This window comes from Dipodomys merriami, unplaced genomic scaffold (genome assembly GCF_024711535.1).
Source record: "Dipodomys merriami isolate MVZ:Mamm:240054 unplaced genomic scaffold, mDipMer1.0.p SCAF_8, whole genome shotgun sequence".
NCBI lineage: Eukaryota > Metazoa > Chordata > Mammalia > Rodentia > Heteromyidae > Dipodomys > Dipodomys merriami.
Genome location: NW_027206401.1, coordinates 38,452,253 through 38,476,651, shown reverse-complemented (window position 1 = coordinate 38,476,651; position 24,399 = coordinate 38,452,253). Strand labels below are relative to the sequence as shown.

The 24,399-nt window shown below is 33.6% G+C and overlaps 1 protein-coding gene across 1 annotated transcript in view; it reads right to left on the bottom strand.

Annotated features, from left to right (window-relative positions):
* Window positions 1–24,399, bottom strand: part of Ascc3 (activating signal cointegrator 1 complex subunit 3) — a 232,900-nt gene that overhangs the window by 68,183 nt on the left and 140,318 nt on the right. Inside the window, exons 30-34 of the mRNA XM_070010685.1 lie at window positions 22,677–22,819; window positions 7,642–7,779; window positions 7,422–7,542; window positions 6,421–6,553; window positions 3,108–3,233 (exon numbers count right to left, since the gene is read on the bottom strand). Coding sequence (XP_069866786.1) covers window positions 3,108–3,233; window positions 6,421–6,553; window positions 7,422–7,542; window positions 7,642–7,779; window positions 22,677–22,819 — 661 coding nt within the window. The remainder of the gene's footprint in view (window positions 1–3,107; window positions 3,234–6,420; window positions 6,554–7,421; window positions 7,543–7,641; window positions 7,780–22,676; window positions 22,820–24,399) is intronic.

Here is a 24,399-nt window from a genome sequence, read left to right as displayed (position 1 = left end):
TGTCAGCAAAAGTCTGAGAACTTCTTACCTACAGGTGATGTGGGTTAATGTCTTTTTCCATTTATCTGACCTTGTAATGGTAGTAGGGATCTATAATCCTACTATGGGTCCACAGGGCAAGGAAAGAAGCTAGCACACGCATTAAATGCTCTAAGCCAAATCCTTAAGATGATGGATCCTTTCTGATTTCCAGTCCTCAAATTTCCAGTAAGACATGTATGGCCATTAGATAAGATAGCTGAGGTAATGTGAACTAAGAAATACTTGTTTCAATCATGATGAGCTAGACACACTCAAGTTACCAACACCTAAGAAGTTCCCTGGATGAATGGTTCAGCATAATTTCCCACTAAAATTTTGTTCTCAGTTCACTGTGCTAAGTCTCTCTCCTGGGTTTTTATTCTGCTCCTAATTACTACGTTAATTACACTTGCATGTGGATTTTGTCACCATAATATTACTAAATAGAAGACAGTTTGGAACCAGAGCAACAGGGAGTGAGACCTACTCCAGCTCTCTGTGGGAACCATGCTCTGCTTGGTTTTCCAACTGTGCTCTTGGCTCATCTTACTCTCAAGGATAAGAGGTTAAAATGCAAACACTTGGCAGTTTCCTACTTATTATGTGAGCTTAAAGAAAACTAAACCATATCTAGTTTCTATTTTCTATATAAATCATTGAAAGTCTGATCAATACACTTGACAGTTTATAAATTAGTCTAGACTGGAGAAGCCAGGTTAATCAGTTGCACATGTATGGTATAGAAAGAAAGAAAATTCAAAAGCAAATTTGGAGTGTGAAGTAAATAAATGTAGAGGTATGAAGATTAGACCAGAGTGAGATTTTGATAGCTTTATGATTTAGTTTTAGATGTAGAAAGTTTGAAATGAATTCATGTGGAAGGCTGTAATAAACAACGTTTCAGTGTCTCTCAGTTAGGGCAACATTTTAATTATAAATGGGAACACCAGAGAAGAGCATGTTATAGTATGCATTGACAAGCACATACTCTTTCTTCTGCAGTATTATTGCAAAACCAAATTAAAAGATATTGTATAAGATAAGTGGCCAGTATCTTTTATGAGTCAAAGAAAGACTGAGGAAATGTTACAGACTGGAGTGAATGAAATACTAAATGCAATGCAGGATGCTACCACAATGGACTACAAAGATGAATGAAACCTCTAGGTTAATCAATAACATTGAATAAATGCCAATTTTCTGACAGTTAAGACGGCTTGATAACCATACTAGACTGATAATGATGCAATGTGAATGGATTTGGGGAAGTTTGGGGGAGGAAGGTTGCATTTCTTTGTACTATTTTTACAGTTTTCTTTTTCGTCTCAAATTCTTTCAACATGAAGTCAAAAGATTAAAAAAAAAAAAAAAACTAAAACATTTTTTAGTTATGTGTGGTGGCTCAAGCCTGTAGTCCTAGCAACTTACAAGGTGGAGATCAAGAGATTGCAGTTCAAGAACAGCTCAAGCATTTTGACTAACGGCTAGTCATAGTGGTGTGTGTCTATCATCCTAGCAAGATGAGGAGGTACAAGTTGGAGGAGCACAGTCCAGGCAGGCTCAGGCATGAAGAACAACCATAACTATACAAAAAGGACTGGAAGTGTAGCTGAAGTGGTAGAGACTGCCTAGAAAGTGTGAGTCCCTGAGTTCCAACTCCAGAGTTATTAAAAAAGTTTGTTTTTTAGTTCCTTCTTTGCTTTCTTTCTTTTCTTTCCTTCTTTCCTTCTTTCTTTCTCTTTCTTTCTTTCTTTCTTTCTTTCTTTCTTTCTTTCTTTCTTTCTTTCTTTCTTTCTTTCTTTCGTTCTTTCCTTCCTTCCTTCCTTCTTTCTTTTTCTTTCTTTGACGGTCATGTGACTTGAGCTCTGTATCCCTCAGCTCTTCAGCTCAAGGTGAGTGCTCTACCACTTAAGCCACAGCACCACTTCCAGTTTTCTGAGTGGTTTATCGGAAATAAGAGTTTCGAGGACTTTCCTGTCTGGGCTGGCTTTGAACCGTGTTCCTCAGATCTCAGCCTCCTGAGTAGCTAGGATTACAGGTATAAGCCACCAGTGCCTGGCTTTTTGTTTCTTTTAAGGAGATACTAATTTGCCTCTTCCTGTGTGTGAATCAGATAAGCTGACTGAAATAGTGAGGTGCTTAGTCTCTAGCTGGATGGGAGAGAGCAGCAAAGTAACTGGGAAGGAATATGGGATAGTGCTCTTTATAATTAATATAGAACTAGAAGGGCTTTAATTTATTTATTGACTATCGATAAGAGCCAGTAAGTTAGGTAGGCTGTTCTCCTGCATATAAAGAAAATAAAGGTCACGTAGGAAGTGACTCCAGCTCACCCAGTTAATAAAGGGTAGTGTTGAAATTAGAATTAGGACAGTAATTCCAAATTCTGACTTTATCACAAAATAGTTACGGGATACAGGGAAAGTTGATTAGGTATCCCACTTCCATTTTCTTAATAACAACAAGGTTGGGTTAGAATAAATGTATTCTCTCAATATAACTCTTAAACATGGAGGATTTTAGCTCATGGAGTATATTTTTGTTTTAATTCTATCTTTTCTACTTCAGTTTTTTACTCAAGATTTGAATAAAGTGTCATCTTTTCTTTGAAGTTTTCACTCTCACAGAATTTGAGGTAGTTCTGTTTAGCATTGACTACTGCTAAGAGTGAAAGATAATTCAGCACACCTTTTATCTTGCAGGGTTCTTGTTAACCCTTATAAAATGCCTTTCTTTTTCTCCACCAATTCAACCAACCTCATCATTTTCTGTACTTCTGTCAGTCACTACCATCTAGTTTACACACTTTTTAATGACTTCAGGTGCCTTGTCTCCCAAATACACAGCAATTCCTGAGGATATTTGAAGGCAATTAATGTAAGTAGCAAATGCACATAATTAATCTCTGATACACTGTGATCCTATCAGAAACATTATCTGCTTATCTGACAAATTTATATACCTACAAATGTCTACAGTATTGACTTAAAAATATGAGTTTGAAGTTTCAAACACATATTCTTGCAATGAAAATATGAAGATAAAAAACTGCCCTTCAAAAACAAAACAAAACAACTCTTACTTACCTAGGGTTCATGATAAGACGTCGAAAAAAGTAAGTCCATGTGATATAATCCATTGCATCCTGCTTAGATGTTATTGTACCACCAGCAATCTCTGCATTTAAGTGATCAGAGAGCACTCCTAGCAAGCTACAGATGAATAAGACATTAGAAACATACAGAGATGTTAAAAAAAACAAACTTAGCTTATATGTCAAGACTCAGATTCTATGTTTTAAGATACATAAAAGCATATTTCATATAACATGTAATTTGAAAATAATTTAAAACATATCTTTAGTAAGGAATTTGTTTTAATGTCCTTTCATCATGAATCTATAAAATGAATCAGTATCATGCTTTCAAGACCCTGTATTCATAACATATATCTTTATGTTCTTGTTTTCTTTTTAAAAAGTATGAATAAGCTGGGCACTGGTGGCTCATGCCTGTAATCCTAGCTACTGAGGAGGCTGAGATCTGAGGATCATGGTTCAAAGCCAGCCCAGGGAGATGAGGCTCTTATCTCCAATTAACCACTAGAAAACCGGACGTGGTGCTGTGGCTCAAGCAGTAGAGCACTCACCTTGAGCTGAAGAGCGCAGGGACAGAACCCAGGCCCAGAATTCAGGCCCCATGACCGACAAAAAAAAAAAAAAAAGTAGACCAATCTACAAGATCTTGTATATACACTTCTCTAATTCAGGAAAAAAGGGAAAAAATGCTTAAATAAGGATACAGGTTGACCCATTGTAACAATGAGATGTACAAAAAACACTATGTTGAAAATGAACTTTACAACTTTGGCAGGGGGGAAGGGGTGGGAGGGGGTGGGGAGGGTGGGGGGGTGCTAAGGGGAAAATAAAAGAAGAGGCAACAATACTCAAAAGGAAATGTACTCATTACTTAGTTCATGTAACTCTAACCCCTCTGTACAGCATTTTAACAATAAAAAAGTACAAAAAGTAGACCATTCTGAGCTAGACTATCACAAAATATAATATAATAACATGAGAATTTAGTTAATAAATTGTTGAGAGACAATACCAATATGCATCATTTGATAAGTATTCAATAGGATGTCATTGCTATTAATCATATCTACTGATTCATTGATTTGGGGGAAATGAATTGTTAGGAAAAAAAAGCATAAACTTAAAGGAATGGAGCTTGTAATTTTCAAAAGATGAGTGCCTAGGGACATGAATAAAAGGAGGTCATGGAAGAGATAGTTTATACTTATAAACTACTAAGGTATGAAATGTGTACTGAGGAAGATTAAAGGAGAGATTACAAAAAAGAGATGACAGGATAGAGAAAGAAGCAAAGTTGATAGGAGAAAAGAATAAAATTAGTTGCTACAAAAAATGCTATGTTACACTCAAAAATGGATACTCAATTTGGACAGCAAATAACAATATTTACTTGAACAGCTACTGTGACCCAGCAATTTCACTTTTCATTATGATTGCTAAAGTAACGTTTACATGTTACACTAGAACAGCAAAATGGCTCACCGTAACATTACACTTAAGAGGAAAACCATGAAAACTATAGCTGCACAGTAACAGAGAAATGAATAAATATTATATAGAGTATTTATGTCTATAGTAGAAAAAAATAATGGTCATATTATGGTACAAAGTTAAAAATAGCTGTTTGTACTAAAATCACATAAATTATACAACTTAAATATACCTTGTAAGATGAATTAGTCACATAAATTATACATATTAAATTCTTACAATGTGAATTAATACAAGATTATTATTGCCAGTGCCTCAAAAATGCGTTTCTACTCCTTATTTTGCTCAGAGATATTCTGGCTTCTATTTATTTTCCTCAGCTTATTCCTGTAGCTTGAAATCTAGCACAATACATAAAGTACAATGTCTCATAATGCTTTTATTATTTATGGTACCTTTTCATTACTGATATTTAAATCTAAATATCTATAAATTTTATTAATCTTCTTCTTTTTTGTGTGTGTGTCAGTACTGGGGTTTAAATTCAGGGCCTGGATGCCATCTCTGAGCTTCTTTTGTTCAAGGCTAGTACTCTACCATTTGAGCCACAACTCTATTGTGGCTTATTAGAGATGAGAGTCTCATAGACTTTCTTGCCTAGGCTTGTTATGATACTAAGATCTCAGCTTCTTGGATAGCTAAATTATAGATAGAATCTTTTTAATGAAAAGATTGATTTATCTCTAACATATAATTATTGTAATTATTTCTTGCTGTTATCCTTTTTTTTTTTTTTACCCCCCCTTTTGTCCTGGTCCTGGAGCTTGAACTCAGGGCCTGGGCACTGTCTCTGAGGGTTTTTGCTCAAGGGTAGTGCCTACCACTTGAGCTACAGCTCTACGTCAGGCTTTTTGGTGGTTAACTGAAGATAACAATTTATAGTATTAATAAAAGGCATGTCTGTCCCCAATGTAGTTAGAAACTGTAAAGGCACATTACATAACAACATAATGTATTACAAGTGAAAAAAACCCAAATAAAGAATGAAAGGTAATTTTCAACTGAGAAAACAGGGAAAACTTTGCAACAGAATTGGAAGTTATTGGATCTACAGCAAGTATGGAAAACTTATGAAATAAGCTGGAAATATGAATTACTAATTATATGTCCTCTTTTTGTGGACATTTATTAACTAGACTAAAGCATATTCATCAAACTAAGACTTTACAGAATGTTTACTAGTTGACAGATACTGTTCAAAGCAATATTGATCTGATCATTACAAATACACTATGATTTGGGCATGATAGTTTATAATTGTTATCCTAGCATTAAGGTAGCTGAGGAAGGAGGTTTGTGAGTTTGAGGCCGTGGACAGCATGGCAAGATCCTATTTTAACCCCTCCCCCCCAAAAAAAAACAAAAAACAAAAAACAAAAAAGAAATTATGCCAGACAAAACTAATCATCTATCCCCCAAACAACAATAAAACAAACACAAAAATAGGTACACTGTGAGAGATCAGATACTGCTATAGTTTCCATTTATACAAAGGTTTACTAAGGTTCTGAGGAGTCAAGTAATCACTCATTATGAAGCAAACAAGTAGCAGAACTCAAATTTCAATCTAGGCCATTAGATACCAGACCCAATGCTGTAGTGGTACAGACACCATACTAAAATGCTCTTTTGTAAAGTTATTTTTTAAATCAAAATTATAATTTTATGTTATTTTACAATGATAATTATATTGTTCCACATCAACAAAATCTGTTACACTACCAATTAATTATACTGATTAAAATACAATGAGAAAAACACCCACCTGCTATGATATTAATCCATTTAAAGTAGTCTAAAATAAAAATTACCTTGATTCTACTGGGAAAGGTTCATAAAGAAATTTCTTGTAGAAGTCCTTTTTTATATCATGAACCAGAATTACTGCTTTGCCTTGGTCATCAAACTGAGGCCTCCCAGCCCGTCCCATCATCTGCAGTACGTCTGGGAAAGACAGAACAACTATTCTGCAGTGTCACACACAGCACAAGGTAAAACCATATATGGTGTGCTTCTAATAAGGTCAAAATAACAAGGAAAGCTGATGTTTTAAGAGAATGTATGCTATCTCTGATGGCTACTATCAAGTTCTCTAAATTAATGCAATTTATTCTAAACATTTATATTTGGTAAGCAAATCACCATAAGGCAAAATAGAGTGCCCAAAGGGTATCTCCTGTTATTTGTAAAAGAAAGATGAAAGTCCTCTTCCATTAAATGACTAAAAATGCTATTTAACAGATATTGCTATTTTAATTAAGCAAGAGGATATACAAAAAATACACAATGAAGTTATTTGACTCTTTTTCCTACTGGTAATAGGGCATTTGAAAAAGTTCCCTCTTTTATACACTGTACATTCCAAGGTAATTACTGATTTAAGCGTTATTTGGCTTTTGACTGTATTTACTGAGTAGAAATATACATTGAGTATATTGTTCTCCTTAGAATCCAATGAAAATGTTTTTATTTCAATGGAAAATATCTCATTAGATTCCTCATGCATTGGTTCTGGAAGCCCCAGGAAAGTATCATTTCTAGTAAAATGAATATAAATCTAATTTTATTGATTTCAATAGCTACTAATAAGTACTTTAAATTATTTGTGAATTTAAAACTATGGTTATATTTTTCATTATTAGGAAAACAGTTAAGTATATTATAAAATGTGTACATTAGAAATAAAAATTACAATTTGCTTATCACATGTTTAAATGGAATCAATTATGAAAATTTGATTCTGAAAATTAAATTTAAATTGTTATGGTTATCTAGGAGCATATTGGATCTCTGTCGATTAAGAAAAAATTACCTGTAATGGGAAAATCCACATAGCGTCTTGTTTTTCCATCATAATATTCAGTTCCCTTTATAATTACTAAATGAGCTGGAAAATTTACACCCCAGGCTAATGTGCTTGTAGCAATCAGAACCTAAAAAAAAGATAATATACTTAAGTAGAATATAACTTTTAAGTTACTTTTAAATGTGTTTGGGAGAGTGAAAAAACAAAACAAAACAAAAAACAATACCTGAACTTTACAGTTCACAAACAGTTCCTCTACTGTTTTTCGATCCCTTTCATGTAGTCCAGCATGGTGCATTCCTATGCCAAAAGCAAGTGTCAACTTTAGGTTGGAATCTCTTACTGTTCCAATGATGTTCTCCATCTGCAAATAAAAATCCAAATACAACATATATGTACAACAGGGCTGAGAATGTGGCTTAGTGGTAGAGCCCAGCATGCATGAAGCCCTGGATTCAATTCGTCAGTACCACATAAACAGAAAAGGCTAGAAGTGGGGCTGTGGCTTAAGTGGTAGAGCACTTAGCCTTGAGCAAAGGAAGCTCAGGGACAGTGCCAGGCCTTGAGTTCAAGCCCCAGGACTGGCAAAAAAAAAAAAAAAAAAAAATTTAAAAAAATTTAAAAAAGAAGAAAAAAGATATATGTACATAAGTTTTAAATTGTTCAAACTGAGACTACATGCAAATTGATTGTTTTGCTTTGCTTTTTGTGACATATGGACAGAAAAATGTAGGCCCCTTTACAGAGATTAGGAAAGCTATGTTACGTGAAAAGAATATTTATTTATGGAGAATATATATTTCAAATAAGCTAGTTTATATGCTTTCTGTTTTATTTTTATGCGAAGGAAATACATAGGTAAATAGAATATCTTCTTACTGAATAAAAACAACAAACAGGTATAATATTGCCTAAAATATTTCAGTGTCTCTGTTCATCTTGTTGCAAAAAATTTACTTAATATGTACAAACTATAGTGAAAAAATCAGCTGTAATTTCACCAGGAAGGATTATTCTAGTTTACACTTTCTTACTGAATTTAGTGACCTTTAGCAAGTCATACACCTATTTGAGCCTCAGTTGCTTTATCTGTAAATTAGCAACAATAACAATAATTTTACAGCATTTATTCCTCTCTAATGTTCTATAGTCGTAGATACCGTTAACCTTATATATAAACTTGTTTTATGGACACTGACACCTATTCATAGTTATTTTTCAGAAAAGCACACAACTATAAACATATTACAGTCTCCATGTTAGATACCCTTACTTTTTTTGTTCAATAGTTCATGAATTAAATAGCTACAAATTACACTGCTAGGTAAGAATAAACATTGATGTTCTTGTTCTTGCTCTAACAACTATTTTCATGTATTTTTTCTAGCTTTATTAGTAAAATAAATAAAAATAAGTCTGTTAATTTATGGTACTCATGTCAGTCACACCTAAAAAGTAATGTACCATTTACCAGAGGGGGAAAAAATCCTGTGTCAGGAAGTCTGGTGAGGGACTAATCTTCTGCCTTTTGCATCTGGGAGGACTAGCTGTTCCTCACTCTCCCCACCCCCAAGTTACACATAAATCAATGCATTAAAAAGAACAATTTGCCTATCCAAACTGGGAAAGACTTAAAATTCTCAGGAGGACAATCACAAAACAACAACTTCATTTACTACATCGGGTCTATGGATGAATTCAGTATAATCTAAACATAAAAAGCAGAATTTATAGTTATTACTCAATCATTAAGCATAAAATACTACTAAAACAGTCTGTATAAATTTAAAAATATAATTTTGGTATTAAGTCATATATATTTATCACTGTACTAAAGTCATATATATTTCCTGTATAAATTTAAAAATATAATTTTGGTATTAAGTCATATATATTTATCACTGTACTTAAGTCATATATATTTATCGCTGTACTTATGATAAATATAAGTTCATCTTGATCAAAACATCATAAGACAAGCAAGACATTTCAGAAAACTTTCAGGTAATATAAGCTTAAAACATAATAATAAATACCATTTCTTGAGCATTCATTATGTGCCTGACATTGTGAATATCATTTTACAAAGATTATCACATCTAATGATTTATATAAAGTTATAAAGATCCAATATAATATTCTTTTATACAATTCAGTATGTTTCTAATTAAAAGTCCCAGTATACATGAAATAGATGTGGTTAATTCTTGTTAAAAAGAGTTGCTATAGAATTAAGAATAACCATAATAACAAAATAAGGATGTTTTAATTGCACAATTCATATCTGTTTCATATTTGTAGCAATATATATGTGTTTTTACAATTAGTAGCCTTTGAAATATGTCTAACCACCTGATAGTTAAACAAAAAAAATTTCAGTATCCTACAAATAAAACAAAAACAGATATATGTTTTTCAAAGTAGTGGTTGTGAGGGAGGAGGCACATATGTAAACTGTTGAACCATTTACTTTAACTTAATAGAATTTTTTTGTATTTTAAATTTATTATACCCAAAAAGCTTTTGTAGAAAGATAGGATTCCATTTAAGTAGATACATTACTCTGAGCCTGAAATACATTCCAGTCAGAATATAATTCAGGGAGTTGATGACAATGCTGGCTCCAAAAGAAAGGAGAAGACCAGATTGGACAAGAATGAGCTAACAGATTGCGCAGCCCAGTTCTGTCCCTTTGAGTGTGATATATTGTTTCAAGATGCTAAAAACCCATACTTTCTCAAACATATCTGTTGTGCTGTTTTTTCCATTTTCACAGAATCCTCATTATCAGAACTCTGTACTCTTTTTCAAAGCATGTCAGACTCATACCATATGCCACTGAATAATGCTTATCAATTGCTTAAAATGCTCAATAAAAGATTCACCATACAGAAGAATCATGAAAGTTACAAAGACATTTTTCTAACAAAAAAATTATACATGTCACATCTGATACAGATGTTAAGTGAGGTTAAAATGTTTCCTAATTACTAAATGTTATATTCTTGTAAGACACTTCTGTTTGATAAATTGCACCTTGAAGGGGAAAAATTAACAATGTAAAAAACATTTAGAATATTCTATTAATCTACTAATAGAAAATAATTTAAAAATAAACTTTTTAAAAATGAAAGTTTTAAAACTTTGCAAATACTACCGAATTATATTCCTCTTTCACACATTCTGAAGCTTAAAGACAACTATATGTCAAAATGATTAACCATACTGTTAATACAAAACAATATTTATTTGTGATTAAATAATATCAATTGGGGTAGGGGAATATAGCTTAGTGGCAGAGGGCTTGCTTAGTCTATGTCCTGTACTGTATTCAAGTTCAATCCCCAGTACCATGAAAAAAGAGAAAACAATGCATGATATAAATTACATTTGAAAAACGTCATATATATATAAACAAAAACTAAACCATAACAAGTATATATTTGTTATGCTTCCCTAATTATTTTTGTCTAATTTTATTTCGGTCTAATTATAGACTAGGTTTTAGCTGAGATATTAAATTTAATTCGTTTCTAACTTAATTCACTATACAAACGATAGGAAATCCTAGTGAAACATTATTTGTGAATATAATTTCTATGCTTATTTCCATTTTTGGAGAGTTCAGATTACAATACATGCTTGATGAGCATTTTAAAAGATTTTAAAATGTTGATCATTTTAAAAGCATTTTAAAAGATGCTTGGTTGAAAAAGGCATACCATAGTCTGATGTATTATAATTATAAATACCTTTTTTAGCATGGATTAAATTTGGGAATAATCATAGGCAAAATGAATAAATATAAAATCCATGTTACCATGTACAAAAAGAGCCTGTTTCTAAGGCATTAATCAATGTTGTTGTTCCATAATAGCAATAGAGATAAATATCTCTTATCTTAAAGCTTGGGAATACAATTCAGTTTTAGAATTTTACTACCAGACTTTACTAACTGGACATTCCTAATTTGAAATGCTCATAATCTGATACTCTTTTGAGCCCTAGCACAACCTGTAACAGTCAACATTTATTGAACACTTAACTATGTTCAGTATCTTAAATGTTTTTTTTTTAATTTTTTTATTGTAGAGATACTATACAGAGGGTTACAGTTACATGAGTGAGGTAATGAGTACACTTCCACTTCCTCTTGAACATTGTTACCCCCTCCATTGTTTTCCCCCTACCGTCCCCTCCCTCCCTCCCTTCCCCAAGGTTCTTTTTTTTTTTTGATCGTGATTAAGTGATTACTTAATTTTCTTAAATGTTTTAATGTATTTAGTCTTCATGACATTTCTTTCAGGATGAAATAATTATTACTTCTTTCGTAAGAGACCTGAAACTCGGAAAGTAAACATCAAGGTCAACCCTGGACACTTGGTTACAGTTCACTTGGCCCCCTACCACAAAGGCAACCCTCAAATTACTATACGAACGAGAAATAAACTCCAAATAACTAATTATTGTAATGATGTTATTGACCAAGCTTTAAAGCTAAAGCTTGGTAAATTGTTTTAGATTATATGGAGCAAACAGGCACTTTACAGCTCATACATCTTAAACAGTTGCTCTCAAATATTCAATGAGTTTAAATTTTTAGTTCTCAGGGCCTAATAAGCTTTTTTGCTCAAGGCTAGTGCTTGAGCCACAGTTCTATTTCTGCTTTTTTTTTTTTTTTTTTTAAAGATAAACATCTCACAGGTTTTCCTGCCTAGTCTGGCTTTGAACTCGATCCTTAGATCTCAGCCTCTTGAGTAGCTTAGTGATTACAGGTCTGAGCCACCAGTGCGAGGCCCAGTGCTGAGTATTCTTAGCCTATTTAATTTCTTAGAGTTCCTAAGATGAGTGACTCATGTCTGTTATCCTACTCAAAAGGCTGGGATGAGATATGGAAAATTGAGAACCAAGGTGGCCTGGACAAAAAAAGTCCATGAGATTCCAGCAGCAAAAAGGTGGCTTAGGATATGGCTCAAGTGGTAGAGTGCTAGCTGTAAGCAAGCAAGATGAGTGAGAGTGTAAAGCACTGAATTCAAGTCAAGTTTCTAGCAAAGAAAAAGAGAAAAAAAAACTCTGTTAAGAGATCTGACACCTGATCACAACAAAAGCATGTGAGGTGGGAGAACTTGTTCATCTTTGATGAATACTTTATTTATAACAATGCTGGGTGAGTGAAGTTTAAATGATAAAGTTTTCAAGTGTCTAAGAACACATTTCAGTACTGAGTATATGAAAATACAATTGTGACTTTCATGGACATGTACTTCCAATGCATCTATATACGACAAAGTTTTGCAAAAATTAACTCTGAAATAATGTGAAAATTTTAACTGGCAAATTTCTTGGCAAACTATTCTAGAAAATTCAGACAGCCTTTCAGATAACTGAGTTAACAAGATGCAACTATATTGCTAACCCACAAAACTCCTTTCCTTTAACATTCCTGTTTTCATATTAGCTCTATCTGAATTCCTTAGCTGGCTTGTTCCAGTGCAAAAGCAATTCCCTTTCCTGCTTCTGATATTCTCCAACTCCATCCTTGTCCCCCCACCTTCTTGTGATGCTGTAGACTTTCAAGCACAACTCACCCTTGGGGTCTTCAGGGTAAAAGCCCTTGCAGAATTATACCCCCTACTCTTTGTAGGGGATTCAATAGCTGGTCCTTTTTGCTAAATTTTTCTTTTATCTACCCAGATCTCATGTAACAGTGTACAGAAAGGAGCATCTTGCTACTAACTGGAAAGACACAGAGAAGATAGAGGGGAGAATGTAAACATGACCAGAGCCTTCTGTTTTTTCACTTCAGATATGGAATCTCATCCAAGGTATGTATTCTAAGCTTTCAACTAGTAAACTCAGAAGAAAGGGTTTTTTCCTCTGCTCTTTTATCTTTTAGTGTTGGCTGGCAACTATCCAGATCCTAGCATGATTCACCTTGCATGTGGGACTAAACCACAATCATACAGTAGAAGCTAGGTACTCTAGGTATTCTTGTTAGAGACTAAACTTTAACATGTTCATAAGGACTTCAGCTATTAAATTCCACAGGCTACTCAATTCTCTTTGCTATTTGGTGAAGCCATGCAATCCCTTCCTTCATGGAACCCTCTCTTCGACAGTGTCTTACCGCTTTCCCAGAGTCCTTTGCCAGCTCCTTATTTTCTACCTCAGCTTAAATGAAGAGAATTTTGTGAGGCCTTTGGGTTCTCTACATTCTAGGACTGAAGGTTTCTTGTATTTGTTTGGGTTTAAAGTCTGTCTCTAGGCTGGTACTCTCAGTTCATATGTTCATCTCATATTCTCTGAGTGTTTGGTATTTTTTATATTTAACTGCCTTGAAGTTTCTACCTGGAAATCTTAGACATAAAAAAATGCCAGGTGCAAAATATAATTTTTGAACTTCTTTCTCTCTATTCCATTTTACACTAAGTAGCAAAAGGTGACCTTAAAATGTACATGACAGCATGTAAGGTGCTTAACTGAAAGCTTTCTAGTGCCCTGGAATACTCCTTCCTAAGCTTTGTTCAGGTCTGTTTAGTGGTTACCTATTAAGAGAGGCCCTCCTATCTTCCAATGTGTAACAATCTGCTCACTTTCAGATCTCCCTAGTCCTTTTCTCTTGTTTTAGTTTTCTGTAAGAATCACATGTTGACATATTTACTTAGAATATTAATTCCATAAGGCCAAACCTTACTAGATAATGTCTTCTCATAGTACCTGGAAGGAAATTTAAACTCCTTAACTAAGGATCTATATAGCTTTGCATAATATATAGCTTCACTCGTATGTTGTAAACAAACTTTACAACTTTGGTGGGGGGGGGTAGGAGGATTGGGTGGGAGGGTGGGGAGAGGATGGGATGGGAAGGGGAAACAAAGGAGGAGGCTACAATGCTTGATAAGAAATGTACTCATTATCTTGCCCATGTAATTGTAACCCCTCTGTACAGTATTTCACAATAATAAAAAAAAACTCAAAAAAAGACGTAGCTTCACTAGTCTCAGTTATGTTACAATCATCTGTGCTTATTCTGCTAGAGCCAGGAAATCTCAGTTTCTTCAATTCTGTTCCCTTGGCTTGAAAGCTGCAATATTTCTTTGGGTTCAGTGTCATCTTCTGAGTGTGTGTGTGTGTGTGTGTGTGTGTGTGTGTGTGTGTGTGTGTGTGTGTGTGTGTGTGTGTGTGTGTGTGTGTGTGTGTGTGTGTGTGTGTGTGTGTGTTCAGTGTCATCTTCTGAGTGTGTGTGTGTGTGTGTGTGTGTGTGTTTAGATAAAAGTCTCATGAATTTCTTGCCTAGGCTGGTTTGAATCTCGATCTTGGTATCTCAGCCTCCTAAGAAGCTAGGATTACAGGCATGAGCAACCAGTGCCAGGATGGTTCTCAGCTTTTTTTTTTTTTTTTTTTTTTTGTGAAAATACTGTACAGAGGTGTTACAATTACAGGGACAAGGTAATGAGTACATTTATGTTGTCTTCTTAGAGGTCTTTGTTGATCATTCTATTTAAAGTAACTTCCTATTATCTTATTCTATTTAATTCTTATTGCCTTCCTTCATAATAACTTTTACAACTTTCTATAATTTTAAATAATTACATATACATGAAGGATACATAAAATTTATATATATATAATTTTAAAGTTTCTTCTTAAGCAAAACGTAAGTTGATAATTCTATTGTTGTGCCTTGAATTCTCAATCAACACCAAAAAGTTGTATATATTTAGTATCATGTAATGTTAAACACATGTATAGATTTGTGTGTCATATTTAAATCAGGTTAAACATATTTATGTTCTCAAACATTTATCATTTCACCATTGGTTTCTATACTGTTAGCTTTAATTTACATTTACACCAACAATATGCAAGGATTCCTTTTCTGCCATATTCTTTCTAGATGTATTATCTCTTATTCATCTTACTGATTTTTTGTTTTTGTTTTTGGTCGATTATGGGGCCTGAACACTGGGCCTGGTTGCTGTCCCTCAACTCTTCAGCTCAAGGCTAGTGCTCTACCACTTGAGCCACAGCGCCACTTCTGGCTTTTTCTGCTTATGTGGTGCTGAGCAATGGAACCCAGGGCCTCATGCATGCAAGGTAAGCACTCTACCATTGAGCCACCTTCCCAGCCCCTCATCTTACTGATTCTTATTGGGAGTAGGGCAGTATCTCCTTGAGGTTTTGATTTTCATGTACTTGGTATCCATTTTTTTTTTAATTGTGAAAATACTGTACAGAGGGGTTACAATTACATGGGCAAGATAATGAGTACATTTCTTATCAAGCATTGTGGCCTCCTCCTTTGTTTCCCCTTCCCATCCCATCCTCCCCCCCAGTCCCCCCCAACCCCCCCCCCCCACCAAAGTTGTAATGTTCGTTTTAGACATAACGACTTGTATATCTCATTATTGCAATGGGTCCACCTGTATCCCTATTTAAACAATTTGTTTTTCCCTTCCCCTCCAAAAATTATAACAACATCAAATACAGTGAAAGCAGGGGTTATACCGGGGGGGAGGGACATACAAAGCAACAAAGAAATAATCTTATAAATGTGTTAGAAACAATTGCATGAAAGAAAAAAACATTTGAATACATATGTTAGGGTTTATTTCCCTAACATCAACTTATCTGACCTTTTCTGCTTGACTCAGACATATACTAGTTATTGCAAATAAGGGAAACCATGGGACCTATGTTTCTTTGGGCGTGGCTTACTTCACTTAACCATTTGTATGCCTTATTTTAAGAAATCTGTACTTGTACCAACTGCTTATTGTATACTAAGTTATTTGTTGTTCTGCTATCATGTGGGTTTTCTTTCTTTCTTCCTTTTTTTTCATTTTGAGCCCAGGTTGGCCTTGAACTTGTCTTACCCTCCTAAGTTGTGGCCTTACAGGATAGTGTTTTCATACTCAGTTTCTCCAATGTATGTTCTCAATGCCTTTGTCATAAATGAGTTGGCTGACTTTAGGGTTGGAGGTGTGGCCCAACCAGTAGATTGCCAATCTAATAAGCATAAAACCATGAGCTCAAATTGCATTAGCATCTCTCTCTCCTCCAAGAAGTGGAGGACTTAGACAATATTTTGACTGCCTAATAAGCATAAAACACTGAATTCGTACCTTCCTACTATGATCCCCACTCCCCCCACAAAATCACATACATGTTAGGCTTTACTCCTAGGCCCCTATATTTTGTTCTATATGTCTCAGTAAGTGTCTGTATTTTTTAAAAATACCAACAGTAAGCTATTTATACAAATGAGTATGTTTTGAAATAAGGTGTCATATTGCCTCTTGCTTTATTCTTTTTGGCAAGTTGTTTCGGTCATTTGTATATAATTGTGGCTTCATATAAATTCTAGAATTTTTTTGGTAAATTATTCTGTGAAAAATGCTGTTGGTATTTGATAGGGACTGGATTGAGTCTGTAAGTTGCTTTAGACATTTTAACAATATTGGTTCTTCCAATCCAGGATATGGATATCCTTTTACTTTTTTGTGTCCTTTTCAATTTCCTTCAATAATGTTTTGTATTTTCATTTTATATTTGTAGACATCTTTCATCTCTTTGGTTAAATTTATACCTACGTATGTTATTTTATTTGTTGTAGCTATTGTAAACTGGATTGCTTTCCTGATTTCTATTTCAGGTATTATTGATTTTTATATGTTGAATTTGTATCCTGCAACTTTGCTGAATTCATTTAATAGTTCCAATATTTTCTGGTGTAGTTTTTTGGTTCTCCACAAATAAAATCATTTCTTTCTTTTGCCTAACTGTACTTAGTAGGGCTTCAAGTACTGTGTTTAGTAAGCGTTGGAAAAGTTGGCATTATGGTCTTGCTCAAGAAAGTAGAAAGAAACCTTTCAGCTCTTCTCTATTCAATATAATATTAACTACTTTTTTTAAAAAAAATAGGTCTTTAATATATTGAGGTAAGTTTTCTTTATTCCTAACTTGTCTAATGTTTATCTTATGAAGGCATGTTGAATCTTATCAATATCTTTTCTGTATGGAGATGATATTATGGTTTTTGCCCCTTATTTTACTGACATGGAAAATAATGTATTCTGATTTGCATATATTAAATCATCTTTGTAGCCAAGGATGAATTCTAGTTGATGAATGCGAATGATCACTTCAATGCCTTGCCTTGCTCTATCTAGTTTACTAATATTTTGTGAATGATTTTCAGTTTAGTAGTATTTTATGAATAAGGATATTGGCCTGGAAAGTTTTGTTTTTGTTCTTATTATTTGGTCCTTATCTGGTTTGGTATCAGGTTAATTCTCTAATGCTAGACTCACAGAATGGGTTGGGAAGAATGCCTTTCTTTGTGGGGAATAACTGAAGAACTGGTCTAAGTTCTTCTTTCGATGTTTAGTTGAATTCAGCAGTGAAAGCATCTGATCCTGGTCTTTTCTTTGCTGAGAGGCTTTTTTCATACTGACTCAATGTTACTTCTATTTCTATTTCTGTTCGTATTTTCTATTTCTTCTGGATTTAACCTTGTTAAGGTGTGTGTATCTAGGAATTGGTCTACTTTTAGATGATCAAATTTGTTGGAATATACTTGTTCTATTTAACAGCCTTTTATGATCTTTGTATTTCTGTGGTAAAACCTGTGATGTTTTCTTTTTCATTTCTGATTTTATTTATTTTAAAGGAAAATTGTTTTGTAGATTTCCAAGGGAGGAAGTAAGAGAAAGAAGATGGCATGGCCCTATGATACCTGTGGATCATGAACTGGATATTTTACTGGTACTTTATAGGAAAGTAGAGATAATGCAAGTAGCATGCTGGAGGCAGGTAGTAAAAAAAAGGTAGAAATTTTTTTGAAGTTGAAGAACACTATAGAAAATGCTATTAATGGTCAAGTAAATAAACCACTTGTGAGGATATGTTGTAGTCTCCTTTCTAAGACAACATTATATGTGATGGGCACAGAGATAAAGGCATAATGGTGGATGAAAAGTCAGTTAGGTATGGTTTAAGCATTGCTATTATTGAGTGTAAACTCATTATATACTATCTTACCTATAGAACCAGATATCTGATGGTGATAGCTTAATCTCATCACCATTTCTTGTCATTGTGAAGATGATGAAAAGAACACCATTCCTTACCAGTACTCCCATCACCATTTCTATCATTTTCTATTTTCTCTAAGAATATACACTTTTTTAAAAAAAGTTTTTTGCTTCCTATCTATCATGATTATGCCAGATCCTGAATGGTAGAATTACTGAATGACTATATATTAGGATGATATTGCTGATTGAGGACCTCACTTTAAGAAAAAAAATTGCTGAAACAGCAACATAAACATTTGAGGCTCTCATTCTTAATGATTCTGATGAAACTGAGCAGCTTTATACTAGAAGAGAAAGAAGTTTAGAGGAACTTGAGAAATTTCTTGCTACACTATGTATTTGAAAATTAATAAATTTTTATGATCCTATATAATGAACATATATAAAAAATTTGATTTTCAACTGACAAGTATTTTGAGTTCACTACTTACACTTGATTAGTTTAGTAGCTTGTTGATAAAAGTGTATGAGTGATAGACAATAGGGGAAATAAGTAATAAATATTTATTTTTCCCTAAACAACCACAGAAACAAACATCTGACCTCCACCCTTGCATGCTTACTGTCTCACATATACACTAACATATTTTAACTAATTTTACTTTTCTTTCCTCTCCCCATTGTCTGTTAAATATATGTGCCAGCTGGAAGTAATTCTGTAATATAGTCTATTTGGCTAGAGAATACTGAGATGGGACTACAGGAGAAATAAGCTAGGGATGTAGTTCTCTGACAGAACACTTGTCTATCATATGCAAGGCACTAGTTTCAGCAAAAAAATAAAAAAAGAACTAGATGTAAATAAGACAGAGATACAGGATTAAATCCTGAATGGAAACAAAAAAATTTTAGTTGCTTTTAGTGGATTTTGGTTCTATGAGGGAGAGTTTCTGTTAGAAGGAAACTTAAATATAATTACCTGAGAAAAATAGTGTTATGAATAAAGCTGGGCAGTGAAAGGACTCTAGTTGACCTTTGCTGATTGTGGATGTTGAGAATCTGAGTATCACTTCCTATTTTAAAAAGTCAAAGAAGGGAAGATATTCTCTTTTCTTGATGCATGCTACAGACTTACATTCGGCATTCAGCTCTTTGATTTGTAGCTTGAAAGAGTGATACAAAGATTCTCAATTAGTTTGAGATTAATAGTTGAAGTGGTAGCTATCAAGGTGAGAATTCAGTGATATGAAGTATCCACTAACAATCTCTTGAAACTGCCCCAAGAAAGCTTTTAATAAAAAATATAGAAGGTATTATTTTTTTACTTAACTGATGCAGTATGATGTCAATGATCATTTAAAGGCAACTTACTGTTTCCTAATACTTTGCTTTGAGATAATACTGGGTTAAGAAGATGGCTGAACAACTCTTTAGGTCTTTGCTAAGAAATAGAGCACAATTTTTTCCTCTTAGCTAAGATCTTCTGCTTTGCTTCCCTCTCAATCTCTTCTCTTCTCCAGACAGTTCCTGACTTGGGCCATTTGACTGCAGCATGATTTGAATGCTGCCCTGTGTAAGAGATAGACTGTTCCATAGCTGCCAGGAAAACTACTGTTATATGTGGCCTCATTCAAATACGCTAGTTGTTAATCCTAGAGTCCTATCAAGTTATCCATATCCTGCCATTAAACAACAAACTAATACTGTAGGTGTAGCAGCATTGGGAGAAACCACTAGATTCTGGCCCACAATATTATGGTAAGTAAGTGTGCAAAGATTTATGTCATTTATGTCATTATGGGGGTTTGAACACAGAGCCCTGATCTTTTGAGAAGTTCTTGGAAGACATTCTACTGTTGAGCTATGCCTCTAGTCCTAAAAGTCTTATTTTAATTTAATCATTTGGGGCTTCAAAAACGGAAATGTTGGTGTCAGTATAATCATATTGTAGTTACATAATATTCTATTGCAAATTCCACCACAAATTCTTCGCAAATTTTATTTTATAAGTGATTGCTTTTAGAGTCAGCAAGAGAAGCTTTTGTTCCTTTATACTTGAGAAAGGCAAGGTAAATCAAAATATTTAGAAATGACATAAATTATCATTTACCAAGCAGTAAAAATCTGCAAACACTGAAAAACTAATATCCTTGGTAATACATTTTTGTCCTTATAAAAAATACAAAACAAAACAATTTTATACAATAGTTGGGCTATTCAAAGTTTGTTCGATCTAATATTATTAAAAAAAATAGAAGGTTACTATAGTAGGAAAGAACACATGAGGTTCACATTTGAAGTTAATGTGAGTCACATATGTGCTAAAGGCACAATGCCTCTATACTTTGAGAGCAAGCATCCCAAAATGTGTTCAGTAGATAAGTACTTCATATGCTGACTTCAAAGAAAAGTCTCCATTTGAAACAGTTTCAGAATAAAACCTAAGAGAAGTAAAATTAAGCCCAGATAGTTGCTTCAAATAAACTAAGTCATCAGTATTCCATATATCTTTACTTTAGCACTGTTTTCTAAATTGTGATAAGGTATTTGTTTACATATATAAATTAAACAGCATAGAACACCAAGTCTTGAAAATAATTTTGATCTTAGATATTATCCTGAAAAAATATTAGTACATACATATAATTTCAGATAAAATAAATAGTTTTTATTCTATTTTAAGTACTCATCTGATACTTTTTACATTTGGATAAGGATTGAGTCTACTAATTGTCAGTGAAACTATTATTTGTAAAGAAATAGAAAGTCCTGGAAAAAAATACATCAAATAAAGTAAGTCAGGCCCAGAGAGACTCAGGATGCATGCTTTTCTTTGTATATGGAAACCAGAATTAGCTCATACTTATAAGCCATGTTGGGTGGCATGCAAGTGTGTGTATGCAAATGTGTTAACTGAAATATGGTAGACTCAAGAGAGAAGTGAAATAATGTCATTCCTTAGAAAGTCCAAGTCCATGTTCAACAAAATTAACAACAAGAAGCAGGAAGCAAGTACTTGAAAGGGGTAGGATGGGGTCAAAGCATATGGAGTGGACAAATGAAGAGAAGAGAGGGACAATGCAGTCAAAATCTATTGTCTACCCTACAAAATTAAGAAAAGTGAGGGAAAGGTTTTGTAGGGGAGGGATGTATGAGAATGTTGAAAGAAGTGACACTGATCAAGATATATTGTATTCATACACTACTTTGTTAAATGACAACTCCTTTGTACAAGGATTTAAAGATAATAAAAAATAAAGCTGCTGAAGAGTGAAAAAAGGGATGGGTAAAGGAGAAATAGATGTTGAATGTTGAAAGGGGTGATTAATCAAGATACGTTATACTCATAAACTACTTTGTTAAATGGCAAGTTCTTTGTTCAATTATTTAAAGATAATAAAAATAAACAAATAAAAAGAAATATCTGTTATGATTATATACTAATGTACATACTCAGTACTATTCAACAGACCTACTAACTTAATGAAATATGCAGGTGACCTATTACTTGAGCCTAATTCCAGGGTCTTTTGTAGTGGATGTTTTCAAGGCAGGTATGCTTTCAATTTATGTCTGAGCTGTGGTTTTCCTACTCTTACTTCCCAAGTTGCTGTGGACGATAACTGTGTGCCACTGTGCCCAGCCATTTTCTCCTGTACCTAGCCATTGTTTGAAACTCAGTCTTGCAAACTTCCTTTTTCCTGGGCTGGACTTAATCTGTATCCCCCAATCGATGCTTGTCAAGTATCTAGGATTATAAGTTTAAGCCACCATGCTTACAATAATTTAAAAAAGTGTATCAGTGTTTTTTAAACTAAACAATGATTATGCTAAATATGTTTAATTAAGTTCCATGTTGGCACTAAAAATTATGAAACTTAGTTGAATATAAAATACTCATCACGATTATGCCAAATGGAAAAATCAAAGGATACATAAAGTAAATGTGTAGTGAAAAGATACTGGAAGGAAATTCACCAGGATATTAATAGTGATATGTTATAGTGACAGAATGTGTTTCCTCTTGAATTTTTTCCAGTGTACAATATTTTGTATTTTATTATAGAATAAAAATATAACAAAATGTGTAGTTATACAGAAAAGGATTTCCACATGTTTACAATACATTGCAATTGACCTCATAAAATATATACTTGTTATTATAATGTAATATAACGCAATGTGGCATCATAAGAAGCAGATAATAAAATATATTGTTTACCTCTCTTTCATCCATATTCAACCACTGTTTTGGATCTTCTTCAGTAGCTAAAAAGGCTATCAACTCTAAAGCAGTAAGTCGAGTTTGACGTCTAGACGACACAAATATTAAAACAGGCTTGGCAGGAGAGTGACTTCTAATTGCTGTGTAAAGATATTGAGAATAGAACATTAAGCATCATTCACATTAGAATGTAAATTTCATGGTATCAAATAGAAGTAGGATATGGTAGCCCAGAATCTCATCACTTTGGAGGCTAGTCTGGGGTCTAGAGTGAGATACTGTTTGAAAAATGAAACAAAAATATATTAAAGGGAAACATTAAAAAATGTAAATAAAATAGGTAGAGTCCCAATTGGATAATGAAATTTTGTTTTAATTTAGGTACTAAATATATCCAATGGAATGTTGAACAGAAGACAGGAAAGGTAGGTTGCTAGCCTTATCTAAGTATATTGCACTATGGCCCCAGGACAGGGAAGATTTAATTAGGTCAGCTCCAAATTCTATCTTGTGCTTTCAGAGAAGGGGAATTAACATGCTACAACTCTCCATTAAGATCTATATAAATAGTTCTGTATTCTTTACTTGTGTTTCTGAGGTATTTCTACTTGCCTAAATAGTGGTTTTAGGATGTGTAGAAGAGGCAGAAGAATGAAGAGAAAAGGGGAGAGAACACAGGCAAGAATTCATTGTATATACCACAGAACTTAGAAATATAAAGGAAGGGTTGGGTTGAAGGCAGTGAAGATGTTGAAGTGGTGACACAGATCAAGATTCATTGTACACACAAACTGTTTTGTTAAATTGCAAAAAAATTCAATATATGACCTAAAATTAAGATAGGTAAGGCAAGAGGTAGTTTGAGAGGGGCAAGTAAGAATGTTGAAAGGGGTGACAATGATCATGACGCACTGCATTTATAAACTGCTTTGATGAATGGCAACTCCTTTGTACAACTACTTAAAGATAATAAAAATATATAAAAGAAAGTAAAGTCTGCAGGGTTAGAAAAATGCCCCAAGACCACAAAAAATTTGTTTTTTTGGCTTGTTACTAGTAGATAGAAAATTTAGGAAGAACAGGTAGGAGACAAATCAGAAGAATGTTCCCCCCCAGGTTTTAAAAAACGTATGTGAGGTTTCAAGTAAGAAGATAAGAGAAGACAGAAATGAGCTAAAGAGGATGCCAAGCTTAAATACATATCTGAGAAATGCACAGTGACAGTCAAACAGATGAAATGAATACTTTAAAATCTAAATAAGATTACTAAAGGAAACACTCTAATTCCAATGTTTAAAAATACCACTTAAAGAACCACATAAATCATTTGAACTAACTGGAAATGAGGTTTCTTAGTTTATAGTCATGTCTACACAGTTCTCTTAAAATAGTCAGAGATATTGAAAAAAAACATATGAAAATGGTCAGCTTGCTTGTAATTTCTTTTTTGAAATGTGAGCTGAAGAATTATTGGCTGAAAAATTAAGGTTTAAAAAGTTGGCATGACCTTTGCTATTTTTAATCCCCTAGCAGTGAGAAATGTTATAAAACCATATTTTCAAACTCAAAAAAAATGTAACAATCACTAAGTGTAACAAATACTTTATAAGGATAGAAACAGTGCTAATATATTAAAAGGTGAATGCCTGGTGCTAGTGGCTCATGGCTATAATACTATCTATTCAAGGAGGCTGAGATCTGAGGATTGTGGCTCGAAGCC